This window comes from Pelodiscus sinensis, chromosome 18 (assembly GCF_052426305.1).
Source record: "Pelodiscus sinensis isolate ZL-2025 chromosome 18, ASM5242630v1, whole genome shotgun sequence".
NCBI lineage: Eukaryota > Metazoa > Chordata > Testudines > Trionychidae > Pelodiscus > Pelodiscus sinensis.
Genome location: NC_143069.1, coordinates 32500695 through 32523484, shown reverse-complemented (window position 1 = coordinate 32523484; position 22790 = coordinate 32500695). Strand labels below are relative to the sequence as shown.

General features: G+C 70.0%; 4 protein-coding genes across 6 annotated transcripts; 3 read left to right on the top strand and 1 right to left on the bottom strand.

Annotated features, from left to right (window-relative positions):
• The first annotated feature begins 1938 nt into the window (after positions 1 to 1938).
• NTF4 (neurotrophin 4) lies at positions 1939 to 9866 on the top strand. Of its 3 annotated transcripts, none has more exons than XM_089770118.1 (3): positions 1939 to 2765; positions 6677 to 6967; positions 8061 to 9866. In XM_089770118.1, exon 3 carries the CDS (start codon positions 8073 to 8075, stop codon positions 8691 to 8693), a length of 621 nt encoding a protein of 206 aa, XP_089626244.1. In that variant the 5' UTR covers positions 1939 to 2765; positions 6677 to 6967; positions 8061 to 8072; the 3' UTR covers positions 8694 to 9866. The 3 variants fall into 3 exon arrangements, with proteins under 3 accessions (XP_089626244.1, XP_075771969.1, XP_075771968.2); XM_075915854.2 differs by lacking the exon at positions 1939 to 2765 and adding an exon at positions 5744 to 5910; XM_075915853.2 differs by lacking the exon at positions 1939 to 2765 and adding an exon at positions 6037 to 6518.
• A 929-nt stretch (positions 9867 to 10795) lies between these two features.
• Positions 10796 to 13318, top strand: SAXO3 (stabilizer of axonemal microtubules 3). The gene is given in 6 exon segments (XM_075915859.2): positions 10796 to 11012; positions 11229 to 11417; positions 11828 to 11989; positions 12213 to 12340; positions 12893 to 13038; positions 13041 to 13318. Coding segments are annotated over 6 exon segments (1002 nt in total). The 5' UTR covers positions 10796 to 10856; the 3' UTR covers positions 13262 to 13318.
• Positions 13319 to 14066: 748 nt separating this feature from the next.
• LOC142824162 (lutropin subunit beta-like) lies at positions 14067 to 15112 on the top strand. Its single transcript, XM_075915866.2, has 3 exons — positions 14067 to 14450; positions 14571 to 14747; positions 14853 to 15112. The coding sequence occupies exons 1-3, from the start codon at positions 14436 to 14438 to the stop codon at positions 15081 to 15083; spliced, it is 423 nt and encodes a 140-aa protein (XP_075771981.2). The 5' UTR covers positions 14067 to 14435; the 3' UTR covers positions 15084 to 15112.
• Positions 15113 to 15187: 75 nt separating this feature from the next.
• Positions 15188 to 22710, bottom strand: RUVBL2 (RuvB like AAA ATPase 2). The gene is made up of 15 exons (XM_075915861.2): positions 22556 to 22710; positions 22411 to 22459; positions 22012 to 22067; positions 21664 to 21805; positions 21230 to 21359; positions 20886 to 20952; positions 20056 to 20162; positions 19818 to 19911; positions 19593 to 19716; positions 17339 to 17433; positions 16724 to 16842; positions 16519 to 16638; positions 15792 to 15921; positions 15486 to 15600; positions 15188 to 15293 (listed from the first exon to the last, which is right to left on the bottom strand). The coding sequence occupies exons 1-15, from the start codon at positions 22565 to 22567 to the stop codon at positions 15268 to 15270; spliced, it is 1386 nt and encodes a 461-aa protein (XP_075771976.1). The 5' UTR covers positions 22568 to 22710; the 3' UTR covers positions 15188 to 15267.
• Positions 22711 to 22790: the final 80 nt, after the last annotated feature.

Here is a 22790-nt window from a genome sequence, read left to right as displayed (position 1 = left end):
GTGCTGGGGGACAGCGGGGGGGGGGGGGCTCACAGGCAGTGTGAGTGCAGGCCTGTGCTGCATTCAGACTAGCTGGTCTCGGTGACGCCAGAGGGTTACCCGTAAATCAGATCCAGCTGCATTTCCCTGTAGACCAAAGGCCCTTGGTGGCTGGTCCAGCCTGCAGCCCACGGGAGAACCAGACCAGGGGGCAGCCGCCGTAGCCCCGTCTGCAGTGGGGACTCCCCCCTGTGCGAAACCCCCGAGACGCCGGTTCCGTGGCAGGTGCTGGCGGGGGGCCGACCCGCTGTGGGGAGCCCATGTGGATCACCCTATACTGGGGGGGAACCCGTTTGGCCCCCAGCCCCAATTCGTGGTTAGCGGCACCGAAATCTCAGCTCTTTGTGGGCCACCCTCTCTCGGGGCCATGGCTGGACATGTCCTCGGGCCATGGAGGCTCAGCCTGTTTGAAGCTAGCAGCTGGAAGCTGGGGGTTCTGGGCCAGGCTAGCTTCGGGGGGAGGGGGCTGGGCGGAGCAACTGGGGCGCCGGTGTTAGGTGCGGCAAGTTTGCCAGCCTCCCTTGAGGGGTTCTCAGCCCCCCCCATCCAACACCCAACACTGACGGCATCAGTGCTCACCCCCATCCCAACCACAGTCTGGCCACCGGGATGAAGTGGGGGTGGGGATTTGATTCCCCTTGTTATGCTGCGTGTGATTTCTACTGACGTGGAGTAACCCCTGGTGTGTGCCTCAGTTTCCCCAGGCACCGCACCAGTGCCTAGCGGTGACACTCTCCCCCCACTGAAATGTAACACTCCCAACCCAGACCCAGCGGGCCAGGGAAACACCCCCAAGCAAAGACACACCCAGGGGCAATGCGAAGGACCAGCAGGAAAATTAGGCCAGGCTAGACCCAGCCAAATAGATGGGTAATTAACCAGCCCAGCATTTCCTGGGGCTTGTCGCTTTGCAGCCTAAATCTTCTAACAAGGGGCTTGGTAGGGAATTTTTTTGCTTTTTTTGGGGGGGGGTAGGGTAAGAACGGCGGAATAGACGACTACAAAACGGCGCAGCTGAAATAAAACGCTGGCCGGAGGCTGGGAGATTTCACGGCAGGGTTCCTGGCGGCATGCGGCTGCTTTGAGGGTCTGCTCGCAACATCTGGGCCTCGCGATTTCCTAGGCTCTCCTGAAAAAAGAAAATCGGATGGAGGAAAAAAACCCAGAACATGTGGAACGGCTGCCGGCCTGGCTGCCAGTCCCCTCCCGGTCTGCGCTCAGGTTGCTGCTCCCCTGGTCCTGTAAACGCTGTTGCGGGGTGTCCTGGGTTTTCTGAGCACCCCCGGCAGCAGAAAGGCGGGCGTGTGTGCCCCTTCCGACGCCCCGGCGGCCGACTGGGCTTTCTAGTCTGGGAGCCCAGCGTTTGGCGGACTAGAGGGCGTCCCGTGGCAGGGAAAGAGGGACAAACGCAGGCTTTCACCGGCAGCACGGGCTCTGGAAGGGCCGTGCCCGGATTTCCTGATGGCCGGGCGCGCCGAGGGTCTTTTCCCCACCTTTGCTCCGGCGCTGAGGCGGGGTCCTTGTGCCGCTGGCAGCCAGAAAAGTTTCCCTCTCCGCCCCCTTTCCCCCCGCGTCAGCCCCACACGGGAGGTGAAGAGCCAGAATTGGGCAGGGTTGTGACCTTCAGGTAGGTGGCTGGGGATGAAAGGAGGGGCTGCTTTGACAGCTGGCTGGGGAGGGCAGGGAATGGGGCAGGGCCCATCTCCTCTAGGGGGCACCAGCTCCCACCCAGTCCCGGGGGGGGGGGGGGAGGCTGCTCTGGGAGGGGGTGGGGATACGCCAGCTTCCTTCACGATGGCTCTTCCTTTTCCCTCACTGCATTTTTGCAACCTGAGCTAATCCTGAGGAGCCCCCCCCCCCCCGCGCCGCTCCACCTGCCGCCGGCGTGAAGCAGCCTCCCCAAGGACGTGACCAGAACTGACTCCAGCGGCGCACGAGGGGTGGCAGGAAATGTGGGGGGAGGGACTCCGGGCTTGGGCGCACCCCACCTGGGGTGACTCTGGGTTCCTCCAGGGAGCTGAGCTCTTAGCTCCCCCTGCTCTAACCACTAGGCCTCAGTCCCCTCCCCAGCCCTCTGGCAGACGGGGGTGAGTCTAGATTCGGGGGGGTGCTCTGCCCCCGCAGGTCTCCCCTGGCCCAGGCTGGACCCTCACCCCCATGTCTAGGTGGAGGGGGGGGGAATTTGTGAGGGGTGGTAATTAAAGCCAGACCTGGATCAGGTGAGATATGTGGGTGGGGGTGTCGGCATGGGGAAGGCTCCCAGATGAGCCCCTGACCCAGCCAGGGGCCCTGGCAGCCTGCTCACTTTGGGGGGCCTGCCCTGTATCCTCCCAGCTCTCTGATCCCCTCCCCCTCCTTTTCCCCCAGGGGATATCCACCATCCCCCCTCGCTGGCTGCACGCTCGCTCTCTACCTGCCTCCTGCCCCCCTTCCCTGCACTCCCTGCCCGGCCCCTCGCCCTCCCTGCCGGCGGTCCCCACCCCGCCGAGCCAAGCCCCAATAGCTCAGCGATGGAAGGGGGCGGTATCGTCCCCCCCCGCACGTGCCCCCCCCACCCCATCCTGCCATTCCCTGCCAGCCCGGAAACACAAATCCCAGCCCCGTGCTGACGGCTGATTAACTTCTCATGTGGAAACCCGAAGGCGCGTGGGGGGAGGATCGACGGCGCGGGAACCGGCTGGCCCCTCTCCGGCTCTCCGGCTGCACGGGGGGCATCACAGCGTGAGGTGGGTGGAACAGCAGGGGGCTGCTGGGCTGGCGTGAGGGTACCGGCAGGGCTGGGGGGGCAAGGCCGGGCTAGTAGGGGCTGCAGGTGGGGAGGGAGGGGCCCTGGCAGGACTGGGGGCAGGGCTGGGCTGGAAGGCACGGGCAGGGCTAGGGGGCAGGGGCTGCGGGTTGGCAGGAAGGGGCACCGGCAGGGCTGGGAGGGGGGGAAGGGCCGGGCTGGCAGGGGCTGTGGGTCGGGAGTGAGGGGCACCGGCAGGACTGGTAGGAGCCGCAGGTGGGAAGTCAGGGGCCCTGGCAGGACTGGGGGGTTGGGCTGGGAGGCACCAGCAGGGCTGGGGGGGGAGCTCAGGGCCGGGCTGGCTGGGGCTGCGGGTTGGGAGTGGGGGGCACTGGCAGTGGTTCTCTTCAGAGGTGGGGGGCTGCTTGTGCATGAAGAAGGGGGGCCCGGGAGCCCCTAGGGCAGGGGAAATCTGCCCCCTCCCCCCATCGCGGGGCAGGAGCCGCTGACAATGGGAAGCAGCCGGGGCCAGATGAAGGAGCCGGGATGTCTCCCAGGGAGACGCTGTGGGGCCTGGATTCCATTAGCCGAGAGTCGGGGCATGGCCCAGCCGCGCTGCCCCTCCGGGCCCCCAGCACAGCCTGCTACTGCCTCCCTGCGGCAGGGCACCTGGGGTCTCTCTTCTAGCGCCTCCTGCTCTAACCACTAGGCACCAGCCCCCGCCCTGAGCCTGAGCAGAGGGACACTGCTGGGCCCCTGCTCAGAGCCAGAGCCTGGAAAGCAGGGATGCAGCATGGCAGTGGGAGGCTGCAGGGGGGCGCGAGGGGCACAGGCAGGGCTGGGGGGACTGCAGGGGGGCACGGGCAGGGCTGGGGGGGATGCAGGGGAGCACAGCGGGAGGAATCACAGGCCCAGTTTTATTTGATCCTGCAGAGAGACCCAACCTGTGCCTTGAGGGAGCTTTGCTGTTAGACCAGGGCAGGGTTGCAGGGCAGGTGTGAGGGGCAGGGGCAGGGGCAGGGGCTGGGGAGGATGGGGGGCAGCGCTGGGGGCTGCAGGGGGGCACGAGGGGCACGGCTGAGGGGGCATGAGGGGGAGGGGCAGCGCTGGGGGGGCTGCAGGGGTCACGAGGGTCAGGGGTCAGGGCTGGGGGCACTGCAGGGGCACGGGGGCAGGGCTGGGGAGGCTGCAGGGGGGCGCAGGGGCATGAGCGGGGCTGGGGCAGTTGCAGGGGGGTGCAGGGGGCGTGGGGGGCACGGGCAGGGCTGGGGGTTACTGGGGGGCTGCGGGGGCATGGGCGGGGCTGGGGGGTTACTGAGGGGGCTGCACGGGGGCACTGGAGGGGATGCAGGGGGGCACGGACAGGGCTGGAGGGTTGCAGGGGGGCACGGGCGGAGCGCGGGGGCACAGGGGGGCTGCATGTGGGTGCGGGAGGCACGGGCGGGGCTGGGGGGTCTGCAGGGGACACTGGGGGGCGTGGGGGGCTGCAGGGGAGTGCAGGGGGGTGCAGGGGGGTGCAGGGGGCACGGGCAGGGCTGGGGGGGTTGCAGGGGGATTACTGGGGGGGCTGCAGGGGGCGCGGGGGGCACGGGTGGGGCTGGGGGGTTGCAGGGGGATTACTGGGGGCTGCAGGGGGCGCGGGGGGCACAGGCGGGGCTGGGGCTGCAGGAGGGCGCGGGGGGCCTTGGCTGGGCTGCAGGGGGGTACTGGGGGGGCGCGGGGCATGGGCGGGGCTGCAGGGGGCACTGGGGGGGTGCGGAGGACACGGGCGGGGCTGCAGGGGGACACTGGGGGCGCGGGGGCACTGGGGGGGCTGCAGGGGGCGCGGGGGGCACGGGCGGGGCTGCAGGGGGGCACTGGGGGGGGCGCGGGGGCACTGGGGGGGCTGCAGGGAGCGCGGGGGGCACGGGCGGGGCTGCAGGGGGCGCAGGGGGCGCGGGGGCACTGGGGGGGCTGCAGGGGGGCGCGGGGGGCACGGGCGGGGCTGCAGGGGGGCACTGGGGGGCTGCAGGGGGGCGCGGGGGGCACTGGGGGGGCTGCAGGGGGGTGCGGGGGGCACGGGCGGGGCTGCAGGGGGGCGCGGGGCACTGGGGGGGGCTGCAGGGGGCGTGGGGGGCACGGGCGGGGCTGCAGGGGGGCGCGGGGGGCACTGGGGGGCTGCAGGGGGGCGCGGGGGACACGGGCGGGGCTGCAGGGGGGCACTGGGGGGCGCGGGGGCACTGGGGGGGCTGCAGGGGGCGCGGGGGGCACGGGCGGGGGCTGCAGGGGGGCACTGGGGGGCGCGGGGGCACTGGGGGGGCTGCAGGGAGCGCGGGGGGCACGGGCGGGGCTGCAGGGGGCGCAGGGGGCGCGGGGGCACTGGGGGGGCTGCAGGGGGGCGCGGGGGGCACGGGCGGGGCTGCAGGGGGGCACTGGGGGGCTGCAGGGGGGCGCGGGGGGCACTGGGGGGGCTGCAGGGGGGTGCGGGGGGCACGGGCGGGGCTGCAGGGGGCGCGGGGGCACTGGGGGGGCTGCAGGGGGCGTGGGGGGCACGGGCGGGGCTGCAGGGGGGCGCGGGGGCACTGGGGGGGCTGCAGGGGGGCGCGGGGGGCACTGGGGGGGCTGCAGGGGGGCGCGGGGGCACTGGGGGGGGCACTGGGGGGGCTGCAGGGGGGCACTGGGGGGGCTGCAGGGGGGCGCGGGGGGCACTGGGGGGGCTGCAGGGGGCGCGGGGGCACTGGGGGGCTGCAGGGGGCACTGGGGGGGCTGCAGGGGGGCGCGGGGGGCACTGGGGGGCTGCAGGGGGCGCGGGGGCACTGGGGGGGCTGCAGGGGCACTGGGGGGGCTGCAGGGGGGCGCGGGGGGCACGGGCGGGGCTGCAGGGGGCACTGGGGGGGCTGCAGGGGGGCGCGGGGGGCACGGGCGGGGCTGCAGGGGGGCACTGGGGGGGCTGCAGGGGGGCGCGGGGGGCACTGGGGGGGCTGCAGGGGCACTGGGGGGGCTGCAGGGGGGCGCGGGGGGCACGGCTGCCCCGGCTGGTTCGCGCGCCGGCAGGTTCGTGCACGTCGGGCTGAGCGCCGCATACCTGCTCGCAGCGGGGGCTGGTCCCCGCACGGCGGGTCACGCTGCGGGGGATTGTGGGTAACACTTTATGCAAATAGCCTCAGGTCAGAATCTAATCTCTCTGCGAACTGGTTCTAGTCTGCTAGCCCCGCCCCCACAGCGGGGGGGGGGGGAACCCAGGTGCCCTGGCGCCCGCCCCGCCCCGCCCCGATCTAACCACTAGACCCCGCTCCCCTCCCAGTGCTGGGGGAGAACGCAGGGGTCCAGCGCCCAGCCCCTCCCCGCTGCTGCCTGGAGCGGGGCCCAGCAGGATGATGGGGGGGGGGCCCTCAGGGGGAGGGGCCAGCGGGGAAGCAAAAGCCTTCCTAGTTTCAAAGGAAGGGCATGACCCCCCCCCCCGGATTTTCCTTTTAAAAATCCAGGGTCTAGAACGAGCCAGTGGGTTCTAGAGCCCCAGACTTTGGTTGGGTTCTAGATCACACCCCACCCCCTCCCACGGCTGACCTAGACCCTGGTGCAAACTGTGGTCTAGGCTCCCGACGGGAGGGGTGCGTGGGACTCTTCTCATGCCCCCCCCCGTGGGCGTGGGGGGAGGGGGCGGCTGCTTGGCATGCTCTAGACCCCAGGAGGCCCTTTCTCATGCCGGGAGTGGCTCAGGGCCTGTCCTAGAGCCAACGAACAGGCCGGGGCGAGTTCCAGGCTCCGTGTCGGGGTGTGTGCTCCAGCACCTTGCCATGGCATCTGGGCGCTGTCAGATTCGGCAACGAACCAGCATCCCCGGGGAGTGGCGTCTAGTGGTTAGAGCGGGGGCTGGGCGCCAGGATTCCCGGGGTCTCTCCCTATTAACATGAATTTCTCTTTCCCCCTCAGGTCTTTTGAGCGAGTCCCCTCCCCACCTGCTGGGACCTCCACCACCACCGGATGCCTCCAGCATGAGCACGGAGCCCCCCAGGGAGGGGTCCCCAGCCCTGTGCTGCCCCTGAGCCCCCCTCCCCTGCTGAGCCATGGTGTGGGGCTCTGGGCTGGGATCATGCCGCACGGGCCCTGTGCTTGGTAGCAGTTGCTACGGGCCCTCGGCTACCACAGGGTCATGAATCGAACCCAGGCCCGGCTCCACAGGGAACCGGCCGCCCCACACTGCAGGAGGTGCTGACGCTGCAGGTAACAGCCAGGGTGCCCCCCGGTCCTGCCCCACGGCCCTGCCGGTGCCACTCACCTCGGCCCCTGTCCCCACAGCCCTGCTGGTGCCCCCCATTCCCACCCCTCTGCCCCTGCCACCACAGCCCTGCTGGCGCCCCCCATTCCCACCCCTCTGCCCCTGCCCCCACAGCCCTGCTGGCGCCCCCCATTCCCACCCCTCTGCCCCTGCCCCCACAGCCCTGCTGGCGCCCCCCATTCCCACCCCTCTGCCCCTGCCCCCACAGCCCTGCTGGCGCCCCCCATTCCCACCCCTCTGCCCCTGCCCCCACAGCCCTGCTGGCGCCCCCCATTCCCACCCCTCTGCCCCTGCCCCCACAGCCCTGCTGGTGCCCCCCATTCCCACCCCTCTGCCCCTGCCCCCACAGCCCTGCTGGCGCCCCCCATTCCCACCCCTCTGCCCCTGCCCCCACAGCCCTGCTGGCGCCCCCCATTCCCACCCCTCTGCCCCTGCCCCCACAGCCCTGCTGGCGCCCCCCATTCCCACCCCTCTGCCCCTGCCCCCACAGCCCTGCTGGCGCCCCCCATTCCCACCCCTCTGCCCCTGCCCCACAGCCCTGCTGGCGCCCCCCATTCCCACCCCTCTGCCCCTGCCCCCACAGCCCTGCTGGCGCCCCCCATTCCCACCCCTCTGCCCCTGCCCCCACAGCCCTGCTGGTGCCCCCCATTCCCACCCCTCTGCCCCTGCCCCCACAGCCCTGCTGGTGCCCCCCATTCCCACCCCTCTGCCCCTGCCCCCACAGCCCTGCTGGCGCCCCCCATTCCCACCCCTCTGCCCCTGTCCCCACAGCCCTGCTGGCGCCCCCCGTTCCCACCCCTCTGCCCCTGTCCCCACAGCCCTGCTGGCGCCCCTTGTTCCTGCCTCGCAGTCCCTGCCAGCCCAGCCCGGCCCTTCCCGTGCCCCTCCATCATGAACCGCAGCCCCTGCCAGCCCAGCTCTGGGCTCCCCCTCGTGCTCCTCCCTCCTGACCTGCAGAGGGGGCGCATCTCGGTGCTGGGGGGGCAATGTCATGGGGGAGGGGCAGGGCCTGCCAACTAACCCCCCTTCTCCCCCCAGGTCCCCGCGGTGATGCTCATTCGGCTCCACGCCATGGTCACCTCGTTGCTTTGTGCCCTCCATGCTGCCCCCCTGCACCTCTCCTCCCCCCACAGCCCGGACGCTGGGGACCCCTGGGACGGGACGCCCCCCTCCCCGGACGACTGGGCGCTATCGTCCCCCCGGGTGGCCCTGGCGAGCCAGGTCCCCGCCGGGCCCCCCCTGCTGCTGCTGCTGGAGGAGCCGGGCGTGCAGGCGGCGCCGGCCAACGGGACGCGGCGGGCGCGGAGGGCCGAGGGGCCGGAGGCGGCGCGCCGGGGCGAGCTGTCCGTGTGCGACAGCGTCAGCGTCTGGGTGACGGACAAGCGCACGGCCGTGGACATCCGGGGCCAGGCGGTGACGGTGCTGTCCGAGGTGCAGACACTCACCGGGCCGCTCAAGCAGTATTTCTTCGAGACCAAGTGCAACCCGGCGGGCGGGACGGTGGGCGGGTGCCGGGGCGTGGACCGGCGCCACTGGCTGTCCGAGTGCAAGGCCAAGCAGTCCTACGTGCGGGCCCTCACCGCCGACGCCGAGAAGCTGGTGGGCTGGCGCTGGATCCGCATCGACACGGCCTGCGTCTGCACCCTGCTGAGCCGGACTGGGCGGACATAGCGGCTCTGGGGGGGGGGCTGCGCTGGCCGGGCCCCACCACTCGCCCCACTGGGCTCTGCTCAGACACCGGAACTTGTGGGTCGGCCCAGATGCTGGGGTCAGCCTTGGAGACTGAGCTGTGGGGCTGGGGACGCCGGGGGTCAACCTAGGTGCTGAGGTCAGGCTCGGAGACTGAGCTGTAGGGCTGGGGGCGCCGTGGGTCAGCCCCGTGTCTGGGGTCAAGCTCAAAGACTAAGCTGTGGGGCTGGTGGTGCTGTGGGTCAGCCTAGGTGCTGAGGTCAGGCTCGGAGACTGAGCTGTAGGGCTGGGGGCGCCGTGGGTCAGCCCCGTGTCTGGGGTCAAGCTCAAAGACTAAGCTGTGGGGCTGGTGGTGCTGTGGGTCAGCCTAGGTGCTGAGGTCAGGCTCGGAGACTGAGCTGTAGGGCTGGGGGCGCCGTGGGTCAGCCCAGACTGGAGTCAGATTCCGAGAGTGAGCTCTGGGGTTGGGAGCGCCGTGGGTCAGCCCCGTGTCTCGGGGTCAAGCTCGAAGACTAAGCTGTGGGGGTGGGGGCGCCGTGGGTCAGCCCAAGCGCTGGGGTCAGGCTCGGAGACTGAGCTGGGGGGCAGGCGGTTTTGGCCTCCAGAGGGGGGTTCTGACTTTTGTGTCTTTGTTCGCAGTTTTTCCCATATTTATTACCCCCTGGTTCTGATCCGACTCCGTCCCCCCCATTAAATTATTCCCCCCCCCCCGACCCTCCAGACGTTGCTTGTGCCTGGAAAAGACCCAAAGGAAACAAACTGGGCGACTCCGTGTCCTTCGGCGGGGTTAAGGCCGGGGGGGGGGCGAACCCCAGAGAAACGACCCCGGGTGGGTGCTGGGGGCCTGCGATTCCCATGGGACCCATGGCAAAGCATCAAAGCCCCCCCCCCCGTGCCCCTCACTCCTGCTTGCTGCCCCTGCCCACCCACCCCCAACTGAGGGAGTGACACCACCCGAGTGACCCCCCCCCCCAACTCCCTGTGGGTGGGGCTGGTGGCTTTGGGGGGTTTTCAAGGGTTTGGCTCCCCCTTGTGGCTGCACGAGGATATTCAAGGGCTCCCAAGTCTGGTACCCCAGCTGGTCTCGCAACCCCTTCTTCTCTGGGGGGTGGGGGAGAGGAATCAACCCCCAACCGCCCCTGTGCAATCCTGACCCTGGGTGGGGCATGCCCCGCTGGGGGTCCTGGGGGGTTACCACTGGGGGGGCCAGTGTGGCACCCCCCAAATGGGACCCAACCGTGCAGAAACCTCAGAGCCAGCCCCCTGACACCCCAAAGGGGGCAAATAACTGAGCTGGGGGAGGGGTAGCCAGTGGCACAGGCTCCCACCTTTCTGCTCCAAGCACCAGCTCCCCACCGTCTTCCAGCTGGGCCCCGTTTCCCCTCCCCCATGGCCCCCTTTTACCTTTGGGTCTGACACCCCCCCCCGCCCTTAGCTGTCTGGCCAGACCCAGCTGCTCCCGAGCTCCAGTTTCCCCTTTCAGCAAAGACACCCCCCCCCCGTGTTACACACACAGTGCATAGGGGAAACTGAGGCACACACCGAGTCCATGCAAAACACTACGCTCTGCTACGCACCTTTGTCACATACCCAGGCGTCCGGGCTCCCAGCTCACCCCTGTAACCACTAGTCCCCTCTCCCCTCCCTGACATGGGGAGAGAACCCAGGCGTCCTGGCTGCCAGCTCACCCCTGTAACCACTAGTCCCCTCTCCCCTCCCTGACATGGGGAGAGAACCCAGGTGTCCTGGCTGCCAGCTCACCCCTGTAACCACTAGTCCCCTCTCCCCTCCCTGACATGGGGAGAGAACCCAGGCGTCCTGGCTGCCAGCTCACCCCTGTAACCACTAGTCCCCTCTCCCCTCCCTGACATGGGGAGAGAACCCAGGTGTCCTGGCTCCCAGCTCACCCCTGTAACCACTAGTCCCCTCTCCCCTCCCTGACATGGGGAGAGAACCCAGGCGTCCGGGCTCCCAGCTCACCCCTGTAACCACTAGTCCCCTCTCCCCTCCCTGACATGGGGAGAGAACCCAGGTGTCCTGGCTGCCAGCTGCTCCCTGGGCCCGTGCCAGGTTCCGTCTCCAGGGTGACGTGCCACAAACACACACAGACGCACACCCCGCGGCAGGGCCTGGGCAGAGGCTGGCATGGCTGGCACCCCCCTGCCCGCGCCCGCGGGCACCGACGTGGGCTGGAGCGTGGCAGGGGCCCGCTGGCGCCACAGGCAGGACTGGCCCCTCTCCAGCAGTGGGGTGGGGCTGGAGAACCGGGCCCCCCAACCCTTCCCGCCCCCTGCGGCCCGCGTGAGTGCCAGCCGGCCGCCCCGGTTCGATGCCGGCGCTGGGAGCGGAAGCGGGGCCTAGTGGTTGCAGGGAGGGGGAGGCAGCCAGGACGCCTGGGTCCCTGCCTGGCACAGGGAGAGGGATGGGGGCTGTTTGGGTGGGTTCCCTCTTGGCTCGGGGGGTTCTCGGCCCGGCTCTGTGGGGCAGGGGTGATGGGCTTTCTCCCTCTCCCCCCAGTCTACGGTGGAGGAGCCCCTGCCCCCCGGCGCGGAGCAGCACCCGCAGGAGCAGCTGGTCCAGCGCCTGGCCAGCACCACCGGGCTCTGCCATGACGTGAAAACCCACGGAGGGGTCCTGGGGCAGCCTGGCGCCCCCCTGCCCGCACCCCTGCACAAAGTGCACTACAACAAGGACCTGCGGGACAAGGCAGGGGGCCAGGAACCAGGATTCTCAGCCTGGCTCTGGGAGGGCAGGGGGGGCTAGTGGTTACAGCAGAGGAGCGTGGGGGGGGGGGTTGGGAGTCAGGATGCCTGGGTTCTCGCCCCAGCTCTGGGAGGGCAAGGGGGCTAGTGGTTCGGGGGTGGGAATTAGGATGCCTGGGTTCTCGCCCTGACTCTGGGAGGGTAGTGGAGGCTAGTGGTTACAACAACGGGGGGCTGGGAGCTTGGGTCCCTACTCACGGGGAGGCAGTGGGGGAGTTCAGGGGTCACCACACAGCTCCCCCCCCAGGTGATTTTTGGGATCTGCTCTGAGGGAATGGGGGGAGGGCCATAGATTGGGGGCTACTTGGAACATGGGGGGGCACTGATCCCCACCCCCCGGCACTCTGCCCCCAGCTGCAGCTCCGTGCCTGGCGGGTCCCGCTGAGACCAGGGGGCCGGTCCAGCGAGACCCGGCTCCAGTTCTGTGGCTGGCCCAACCTGCCCCCCGCGCCAGCCCAGCACCCTGGCCCCCAGCCCTTCGCCCTGGCTGCCCACCACGCCGATGGCCCCTCCAAGGTAGGGACCTGGAGACTGGGGATGAGTGGGCAGGCAGCTGGGGTGCATGTGGATGGGGTGGGCAGGATCCTGGGGGGGGGGGGCGCTGGTGCACGGGTGGGAGCTCCTGCGGGGTGTGGGCAGGTGAGGTGGGAGGCTCCGGGGGGGGCACCGGTAATGGGACATTGGGGGCAGGCTCCCCAGAGGGGGCTGAAACTAATTTCCATCTCCCCGGCACCCCCAGTCCATGGTGCCCAGCACGCAGAACAAGGCCCTGGCAGGGTCCGTGTTCTACATCCGCGATGGGGCGGTTCTGCGGCGCCTGGACCCCAACGTCTCCGTCACCACCAGGGACTTCCGCGCCTTCACCCCGTGAGACCTCAGTGCAGGGGAAGGGGGAGGGAAGAGTGGCGAGCCAGGATGCCTGGGTTCCCACCTGGCTCGGGGAGTGGGGGCTAGTGGTTAGAGCAGGGGGGCCTGGAGGCAGGACAGCTGGTTTATCTCCTGGCTTGGGGAGGGGAGTGGGGGCTAGTGGTTAGAGCAGGGGGGCCTGGAGGCAGGACAGCTGGTTTATCTCCTGGCTTGGGGAGGGGAGTGGGGGCTAGTGGTTAGAGCAGGGGCTGGGAGGCAGAACACCTGGGTTATCTCCTGGCTCGGGGAGGGCAGTGGGGGCTAGTGGTTAGAGCAGGGACTGGGAGGCAGAACACCTGGGTTATCTCCTGGCTCGGGGAGGGCAGTGGGGGCTAATGGATAGAGCAGGGGCTGGGAGGCAGAACACCTGGGTTATCTCCTGGCTCGGGGAGGGCAGTGGGGGCTAAGGGTTAGAGCAGGGGCTGGGAGGCAGGATGCCCACAGCTAGGATGGGGTGGGTGTGGCTGACGGGGTTGGGGGGCAGGACCCATGGTCTGACCCTGTTTCTCTCAGGCAGGAGCTGCAGGGCTACGCCCGGAAGGACGCTCTCACCTACTGGCAGTGGGAGGGGCACCCGAAGGCCTGGGGGCACGGTCTGAGGGAGCCCCCTGGGGCAGGGACGCTGAGCCCCTCATCCGGGCCACTGCCTGCCCCCAGCCGCCCCGCCTGCCCATGCTGGCACCCGCCGTGCCACACCGCGGGGCACTGAGCCTGGCGCAGGAGTCCTACGGGCCCCCCCGCCAGGCCCCCAGTGGACTGGCCTGCCTGGCCCGGCCCCCCACTGTCTGCCCCCCTGCGGCTGCGCCCCAGATCCTGGCTGTGCCCCTGATGTACCGCACGGAGAGCCAGTCTTATGGGAGCAACAAGCCGGGGCCGGTCTGAGGCCCCCCCAGCGTGTGCCCCTCCCTGTGCCCCCAACATGCTGCGAATGGCACCGTGTTCTCGGCTCTGTGCTGCTTGGGGGCGTGGGGCCCAGCCCTTTCCCGGCCGTGGGGTGAGCCCCCCACCAGGACAGCTGGGTTCAAAGGGGGGGGCTGCCAGGTAGAGAACCCAGGTGTCCTGCCCACCTGCCTTGGGGGGGGATTTGCCCAGGGCCGCGGCGGGCGAGGCCACGGAGATTTCTCACCTGGCAACGCAGCTGGCGCCAGCCCCCGGCTTCCGGGGAGCCCGGCCTGCCCTTGGCAAAGGAGACGCGAGCCCAGCCCCCTCCCTAGAGCCAGGGAGAGGGGGCAGGAGTCTCTGCCCCCCCCCGCAGAACCAGGGCGAGAACCCAGGGGTCCCTGCCCCCCCCACATGCAGAACCAGGGCGAGAACCCAGGGGTCCCTGCCCCCCCCCACATGCAGAACCAGGGCAAGAACCCAGGGGTCCCTGCCCCCCCCCACATGCAGAACCAGGGCGAGAACCCAGGAGTCCCTCCCCCCCCCCCGCAGAACCAGGGCGAGGACCCAGGAGTCTCTGCCCCCCCCACTGCAGAATCAGGGAGAGAACCCAGGAGTCCCCCTGCTCCCCCCCACCACAGAATCAGGGAGAGAACCCAGGAGTCCCTCCCCCCCCCCCGCAGAACCAGGGCGAGGACCCAGGAGTCTCTGCGGTGGGGGGGGGCAGGACCAGGACGAGAACCCAGGGGTCCCTGCCCCCCCCCCCTGCAGAATCAGGGAGAGAACCCAGGAGTCCCTCCCCCCCCCCCCCCGCAGAACCAGGGTGAGAACCCAGAAGTCCCTGCCCCAGCCCCCCTGCTCTAACTCCCCTCCCCGCAATCCAGGGAGAGAAGCCAGGCTCTGTGCCCCCCTGCTTTAATACCTCCTCCCCCCGCCGAGTGAGGGAGAGAAAGCAGCAGTCCCAGCTCCGGCTCTGGACCCTCCAGTGGCTATGGCGAGGTGGGGGGGGAGAGCAGCACGCTGGTGACATTGGCCTTGGAGCCACCCCCTCCCTGTGCTGGATGGGGGGTGGCCTTGGCTCCCTGCTGCTGCCAGCTGGGTGGGGGGGGGGGAGCTGCTGCTATAAGAGGGGCAGCAGGAAGGGCTGGTGCTGACTCCCCACCACACCGCCGCCATCATGGACCCCCCACAGGTGAGAGCTCGAGGGGGGGGGACTGGAGCAGGGCAGAGGCCCCTGCCTGGGGGGACGCCGTCCCCTGCAGGGGAAGGGCTCAGCCCTGGCCCGCTCTGCCCGGCTGCGTACTGTCCCCAGCGCGGGCTGCAGGCTCGGACGCTGCTGCTGCTGCTGCTGGCCGGGGGGGCCCTGGGAGCCCCCCGCGGGCGCCGCTTCTGCCGCCCCGTCAACGCCACCATCGCGGCCGAGAAGGACGACTGCCCCGTCTGCGTGACCTTTGCCACGGCCATCTGCAGCGGGTACTGCCAGACCAAGGTGAGGGCCGGGCGCGGGGGGCTGGCCGGGCCGGGCGCGGGGGGCCGGGCCGGGCGCGGGGGGCTGGCTGCTACCCGCCCCCCTGCCCTACCTCTCTCCCCCCAGGAGCCGGTGTACAAGAGCGCGCTCTCGCCCGTCTCCCAGCACGTCTGCAGCTACCGGGCCGTGCGCTACGAGACGCTGGCGCTGCCCGGCTGCCCGCCCGGCGTGGACCCGACCTTCACCTTCCCCGTGGCGCTCAGCTGCCACTGCAGCCTCTGCCCCATGGCCTCCAGCGACTGCACCGTGCAGAGCATCGGGCCCAACTTCTGCAGCGCCCCGGGCGGCTTCGCCTAGGGGCCAGGCAATAAACACTGTGTGCCGCCCGCCGGCTCCGCCTGGGTCTGTGCGGGGCGGGGGGGGGGGGGGGGGGGGGGGGGGGGCCCTCAGACCAGCCGTAGATTTGTCCAAAACGTTTATTTTACAAAACCAGAAACCAAAGACGCAGGTCAGCAGGTGGGGGGGGGGGGGGAGGGGGGTGTCACGACGTGTCCATGGTGTCTCCCTCTGCAAGAAACAGGGAAGGTTAGAACCGTGGGGGAGGGAGAGTCAGTGTGGGGCCGGGCTTTGGGGGAAGATGCCCAGTGAGAGCCCCGAGCGGCAGATGGAGAGGACCCCGCTGCCTGCCCCCTTGAGCCGGGGGAGCCCCACACCTGGGCACTGGGGGCAGAGGGGCCCCTGGGTGCCCCCCCCACTCACTCAGCTCGTTGAAGAGGAAGGCGTCCTGGTACTCCTTCATGTACTGCGTGGAGCGCGACTCGTCCAGGAACAGCGAGTACACCCGCTTCACGTCCTCCACCTGCACCTCCGTGCCCTGGGGGCAGAGGGCAGCCTGGCTCAGAGCCTGGCCCTAGGGCCCCCCACCCCCTCCAGAGCCAGGAGAGAACCCCAGGCGTGGAGCCCAGCTTACCCAACCCCCCCCCCACACCAGAGCCTGGAGCGAACCCAGGTGTCCGGACCCCCGGGCGAGAAGCCAGGCGTGCGAGCTGCCCCGCCCGGCCGCACCTTTCTCTTGCGGCACACCAGGCTGGCGGCGGTGATGAGCTGGATGGCGTAGCGCAGGGAGGTCTCCAACCCGATGCGCGTCAGCACCGTGTAGGCGTCTTCGTTCATCTCCACGTCCTCCTCCTCGCACCTGGGGCGGAGACAGGGCCAGGGCACTGCTGGGGGGCAGCTCGCAGCACCGGAAGGCGGCCTTGGCTGGGGGCACCCAGGGGTGTGGTCGGGGGAGGGGTTGCTGGCTGCACAAGCCCAGGTATGTCCCACCACAGCTGGCTGGGCCCAGCCCCCCACGTCCAAGGAGGGGCCCACATGACAATGGCCCTTTGGCACCCAGCAGCTAACCCCCACGGGCGCCCTGGGCAGGGAGCTGGCTGGGAGGGGCCGGGGAGCTGTTCTGTGTGGGGCTGCCGGGGGGAGCCGGCGTCCAGGAGCTCTGCCCTTGGCTCAGACTAGGCTGGAATTTCTGTTCTCGGCGCTAACCCAGGGCTCCCCACGCTGGGCCTGGACCCCCAGTAACACCCCTGGCTCGTCCCTCTGGCCAAGTCAGAGCCAGGAGCTGGGGGGCTCTCCCTGCGGGTGTCCAGCTTCCCCAGGGCACTCGATGCAGGCTCTGAGGGTCAAAGCCAAGGGGCTCCCCCCAGGGAGAATGCGACCCCGGGGGGAGGGGGGGGGACCTGCGGCTCCGAGGCAGCGCAGGGTGCCGGGCAGGGGCACTCGCGCCCCCCCTCACCGTATCTTGAGGATCTGCTTGGTCTCCTTGTCGCTGTAGGGCGAGGTGGAGATGATCAGCAGCCGGTCCAGCAGGTCGATGGGGATCCCGTGGGGGCTCTGGTAGCTGGTGCCGCGAATCCTGGGGGAGCGAGGTCTCAGGAATGGGGGGGGCTCTAGCCCTCCCCAACAGCCCCCACCCGGCCTGCCCCTGCCCTGGTGCCCACCTGGTGATGCCGCGGTTGGTGGCCATGATGAGCACGGGCGCCATGTCGCTCTCCAGCGCCCGGTTCAGGAAGGAGAAGCACTCGATGTCCAGCATGTGAACCTCGTCGATGAACAGCACCTAGTGGTACGGCTGGGTCACCCCGCCAGGCTCCCCCAGGGTCACCCCGCCAGGCCCCCCCAGGGTCACCCCGCCAGGCCCCCCCAGCGATCTCCCCTCCCAACGCTCCTGCTCATTTCTTGCACCCTGTGCGGATTAAATACTGTTCTGTGCACTGAGTCGTGTGGATGTGCACCCCCGGGAGACACACGGGCTACCAATTGGACTCTCTCTCGGCTGGTCGCCGCACTAGGGTCAGCCCTTTCGCTTTGCCCCTGCACTTGCCTCCTCACGGGATCACTCAGCCAGTGACGCCCCCCAGACCCTTCATGGGATCACCCAACTAGCCCCCAAGTCCTTCCCTGCAGGATCACCCAGTCAGCCCCCACTGCCCCTCTCGCAGGATCATCCAACCAGTGCCCCCCGAGGAATCAGCCAACTAGCCCTCAGCTCCCCCCGGGGGTCCCCAGCCAGCACCTCCCCCTGCTAACCCCCCGGGTGGATCACCCCCACTCACCCCTGGGATGACCTCGGCCTTGCCCTCCTCACGCCACTCAGCCACCTTGGCGTTGATCTGCTCCCGCACCTCCGCCTTGATCTCCCCGGTGTCGCCTGGGGGCACAGACAGGAGCTGAGGCCCCGGCAGGGCCCCGCTCGACCCCGACACCCCAGCACACATGCTCCAAATGCTCCGGACCCAGGGACCCAGCTTCTGGGGGCTCAGGCACTGGATGGGGGGGGGGGGGGAGAGTCTGCGCCTGCGGGAGCCAGGAAAAGGGCAGGGAGCCCTGGAAGTGGGTGTCAATGGGGACTGTGAGGAAGTGGGAGGGGGGGTGCTGTGTTTTACCCGGATAGTGTGTCTGCACCTCAGTTTCCCCATGTGCTGAGTGTGTAACCGGGGGGCGGGGGAGTGAGAGTTGGTTGTTACACAGGACCAGGGGTGAGCCCCGCCTTGCAGGTGTGCGTGTCCGGCCGGGAGTGGTGGGGTGTGGGTGTGCGTGAGAGAGAGAGAGAGAGATGAATGGGAGATTCTAGTCTCCTTGGTACGCTACATGCGAGTTCTGTTGTTCCACAGTAACCCCGTGGGTGCGCCTCAGTTTCCCTGGGCCCTGCACCTGTGCTTGAATGGGGATGGGAATTTCGGGTGCAACTCCTCCCCAGTACACACCGGCTGACACCCTTCCTACCCCAAGCCCAGGAGGGGGACGGCCAGGTGACACCCTTTGCCCAGGAAGCAGGACAAAGATCTGGGGGGAAGAGGAGGGCTGGGAGCTGGGAGGGGGGCAGGCTGGGGAGGCAGGGCCTGGCTCTGGGCCCCTCTCCCCAAACTGGGCTGCCCTGACTGCGCTTGGTCCCTGCGCTGACCGGTCTGTGCTGCGCCAGGTCCCTGTCGCCTCAGACCCTCCCGCTCACCCTGACGGCTGCGGGTGGGGGGGCGCGCAGGGCCCAGGACTCCCCCACTCCTCTGTGACACGGGGGGCGTAGGAGACACAGATCATGCGGCATAGCGGGTCTGGCCAGTGGGGGGACACGGGGATACAGGACGGAGGGGGCGGAGTGGAGAGGGGCCCAGGCTCAAGGCAGGTTCCTGTGTTGGGGCCAGATGCTCACGAACTCTCCTGCCTGATGCTGACTGAGTCACTCGGGCTGGAGCCCAGGGGTCCCCGAGGGGCCTGCAGGGGCTTAGAACGGTGTGTGTGTGTGTGTGGGGGGGGGGGGGGCGAGAGGTGTACTAGGAGGAGCTGCACCCTGGGAGAGGGGTGACGAACCAGGGGATTCGGGGAGCGCTCAGTGCCCCCGGTGTATCGGGGGGAGGGCTGCTGGTACAGGGCACAGCACAGAATTGGAGCCCAGCAGATCCAGCTCGGGCGGCACAGCCGGGTCTGGCCAGTGGGATGCCCTGCCCAGTTGGGCCCAGCTTGGGCCAGGGGTAGGACGGAGGAGGGGAGAGGGGCTCTGGGGACAGACGAAGGCCAGGGTGGGGCCGCTGGCGAAGGACACGCTGGCCGAGGGGGGCCAGGCCTGCAGGTTCCTGTGCTGGGTTCAAAGTTCAATAGATCTGCCTGTTTCGAGCTGGAGAACAGGGCTCCACAGCACAGACAGGCTGGGGGCTCCGGGAGGGGCAGTTCCAGGAAGTGGCCCTCAAGGGGGTTCCCCCAGGGACCCCACGGAGCACAGGAGTCCTGTGAGTCTGTGACTGGGGGAGAGGGGAGGGGCCGGCACACGGGGATGAGGGTGTGATGGGGGTACCCGAGAAGAGGCCAGGAAGCCCTGGGTGGGGCAGTGGGGGCCCCGCAGGGGGGTACCTGAGAAGAGGGCCAGGAAGCCCTGGGTGGGGCAGTGGGGGCCCGGCAGTGGGGTACCTGAGAAGAGGGCCAGGAAGCCCTGGGTGGGGCAGTTGGGGGGCAGTGGGGGCCCCGCAGGGGGGTACCTGAGAAGAGGGCCAGGAAGCCCTGGGTGGGGCAGTTGGGGGGCAGTGGAGGCCCCGCAGGGGGGTACCTGAGAAGAGGCCAGGAAGCCCTGGGTGGGGCAGTTGGGGGGCAGTGGAGGCCCCGCAGGGGGGTACCTGAGAAGAGGGCCAGGAAGCCCTGGGTGGGGCAGTTGGGGGGCAGTGGGGGCCCCGCAGGGGGGTACCTGAGAAGAGGGCCAGGAAGCCCTGGGTGGGGCAGTTGGGGGGCAGTGGGGGCCCCGCAGGGGGGTACCTGAGAAGAGGGCCAGGAAGCCCTGGGTGGGGCAGTTGGGGGGCAGTGGAGGCCCCGCAGGGGGAGTACCTGAGAAGAGGGCCAGGAAGCCCTGGGTGCGGCTGTTGATGACGTCGATCTCGTGCAGGGACACGGTGTGGACGACCTCCTTGCGCTTCTGCAACTCCCCATCCGGACACTGCACAAACTTGGTCTGGGGGAAGGGACAACTCAGATCCCGTCCCCCTCAGTCTCCCACTGCCCCCCCCCCCCTGCATTTCCCAATGGGTGGGGGGCTCAGAGCCCAGCACGTACCTGGGCGCCCATAGCGTCATAGTCGCGCGCCCGGGTGAAGGAGCGCCCCAGCTTGCTGATCTTGCCGGTGGCTTTGTCAATGGTGATGACGTCCCTGCAGGGAGAGGTGTGGTCAGCTTTGGGGGGGAGGGGTGGTCACAGCCCAGGCCGGTGAGAACACTGGGCCATTGTATGGACGCCTCCAGTGGAGCCACAACTCCCACAGGGCCCCCTCCCTACCCGTCAGCCCCCCACTCACCCCGCCTGCACTTTCTCCTTGGTCAGCGACTCGATCATCTTGCTGCCCAGGTCGTAGATCGTTTCCATCTCCGTGGTCTTCAGCGTCAGCTTCCCCACCTTGGCGCCCTGCGTACGGGGGTAGGGTGTGTGGTCAGACCCCCCTCCCCCACTGTCCCTGGCAGAGAGCAAGTGGGGGGATGGGCACTGGCCCACCGGCCATGGGCAGGCTTGCTGGGGGCTGGAGTAGAGAATGGGAGGTTCCCATTCTGGGGGGAGGGGGGGGGGAAGAGGCCAGTTCCTGCAGAGGGGAGGCAGGGAATGGGGGCTAAGTTCACCCTAAGCTGTGCGGCCACGGGGCAGCCTTCTAACCTCCCGGTGCAGGGGCTCAGGGCCGTAGAGCTGCCACGGTGGGCAGACACACGCCCCGCACCTGGCCCGGAGCTGCGGCAGTGAGAAAGGCCTGGCAGAGCCTGTACCCAAAACCCCTCAGCCCCAGCCCCACCACGGATCCCACACCCCCAGCCAGAGCCTGCTCCCACCCGCCGAACCCTTTGGCCCCAGCCCGGCCAGACTGTCCACGCCCAGAATGAACGTGACGTGCGCCATGATGGAGGGGATGGGCCAGTCGCCACCTGCTCGCACACGTAACATTCATTCTGCACGTGGACATCACAAGTGAGGGACCGGTGAGTGGGAGGGGCGTGTTCGGGGGGGCAGGTAGGGGCAGGGAATGGGAGAGGACCTGTTCTGAGGGGCACAAGATGGGGGCAGGAGCATGGCAGTGCCAGCCAAGCCAGTTGTCTTGTCCCCAGCCAGCCAGCCCCACCACCCTGCCCCCGCCCTACTCACGGTGCCGGTGGCTGGGCGGTCGATCTGGATCTCCACCACCTCCCCCTCAATGATCTCGGTCTCCTCCCTGTGGCGAAGGAGAGGGCCAAGCTCAGTCCTCCCCCCACATCTTGCCAGTGGCTCCCTGGGACACAGGAACAGCTTCCCCCATTGCCCCCCATGGGCAGGCAGCTCTGTGCCCACTATGGCACCCGCCTGGCTCCCAGCCCTGCTGCTCTACCCACCCCCCTCCCAGAGCCAGCACGAGAACCCCACAGCCCAGGCTCCCAAGCCCCTGCTGTTACCCCCCAGCCCCCCCCCACCAGCACTGAGCCAGAACCCTGGGGTCCAGGCCCGCCCCTCACTTGATGCGCACGCCGATGGAGCGCCGAAAGGCCTGGGTCAGCGCCTCAGTCTTGCTCATCTCCAGGGAGAAGATCTCGCTGCCCGCGATGGCCGTGAAGGGCGTGTCCAGCCCCAGTGCCTGCGCCATGCCTGGGGGGCAGGGGGGACCTAGTTACACGGGGGGAGAGGCAAGCCGAGGATCCCTGCTCCTGAGCCACCACTCAGGGCAGGGCAACTCCCTCGAAGGGTCCAGCCATCTACAGCAGAGTGCCAGGGTGGGAGGGATTCCCAGGCAGGGAGAGGGGGCAGATTCCCTGGGTGCGGGGCAGACACCCCGAGAGAGCATTCCTCGGATGGGGCAGGGACTCTAAGGAAGGGGTGGGTGCGTGTGATGGGGATTCCTGGATGGGGGGGGAGCCGGCAAGGAGGGACTCCAGTGCCCTGAGCGCGGTACCCATGGCGATGGCCGTCTTGCCGGTGCCCGGTTGGCCAGCGATGAGGACGGCCCGGCCGGCGATCTTCCCTTCCTTGATCATCTCCAGGATGACGCCTGCGGCGCGGCGGGCAGCCAGCTGGCCCACCATGCCCTGCGAGACCTGGGGAGAGACAGGGTGGGTGCTGGCAAGGGGGGGTCCGGCCAGCCCCCCTCCACCGCCCCCCCGCCCCACACCCACAGACCCGCCCTTCTACCCCAGTCACGTGCAGCCTCCCCCCATAGGGGACCCCCCCTTCCTGCCAGACCTGCCCAGCTCCACCCCCCCAAGGCGCCTGCCCCCCACTCAGCCCCCCTCCCCCCCGGTACCTGTCTGGGCTCCAGCGCATCGTCCAGGCCCAGCCCGCGGATGTGGGAGTGGGCGCCTGGGGACAGAGGGGAGGCGCCGTCAGCTGCTGCCCCGCCCCCCGCCCCTCGCCCCGCCCCGCGCGCCCCTCGCCCCGCCCCCCGCTGCAGCCCCGCCCCCCCTCGCCCCGCCCCCCTCGCCCCGCCCCCCGCTGCAGCCCCGCCCCCCGCTGCTGCCCCGCCCCGCGCGCCCCTCGCCCCGCCCCCCCCCCCGCTGCTGCCCCGCCCCGCGCGCCCCTCGCCCCGCCCCCCCGCTGCTGCCCCGCCCCGCGCGCCCCTCGCCCCGCCGCTGCCCCGCTCCTCGCCCCGCGCGAGGGGCGCCCCGTTGCCATGGAGACCGAGCCCGGCCCGGGGGGGACTCACCGATGCGCTCGATGCGCGTCACGTCGCGAACCTCGGGCACCTTCGTGCTCTGCGGAGAGACAGAGACCGGTCAGGGGGGGCGGGGGGGGGGAGCGCGCGGCGGGGGGCCCGGGGGGGCCCGGGGGGGCGGGGCGGCCGCGCTCACCGCCGTTGCCATGTTGCTCGGAGACCGCAGCGAGCCGCCGGCGCGGACCGGAAACCGGAAGTGGCCCGTCGCCGCCACGCGCCGAGCGGAGGGAGCCGCTCCCGCCGCCGCTCGATGGCCCGCGGTCCTCCAGCCCCGCCCCTCTCCCAGGCCCCGCCCCCCGACTCTGGCCCCGCCCCTCTCCCTGCCCTGCCTGGCGGCCCCTTCCTCACTCCGCCCCGCCCCGCCCCGCCCG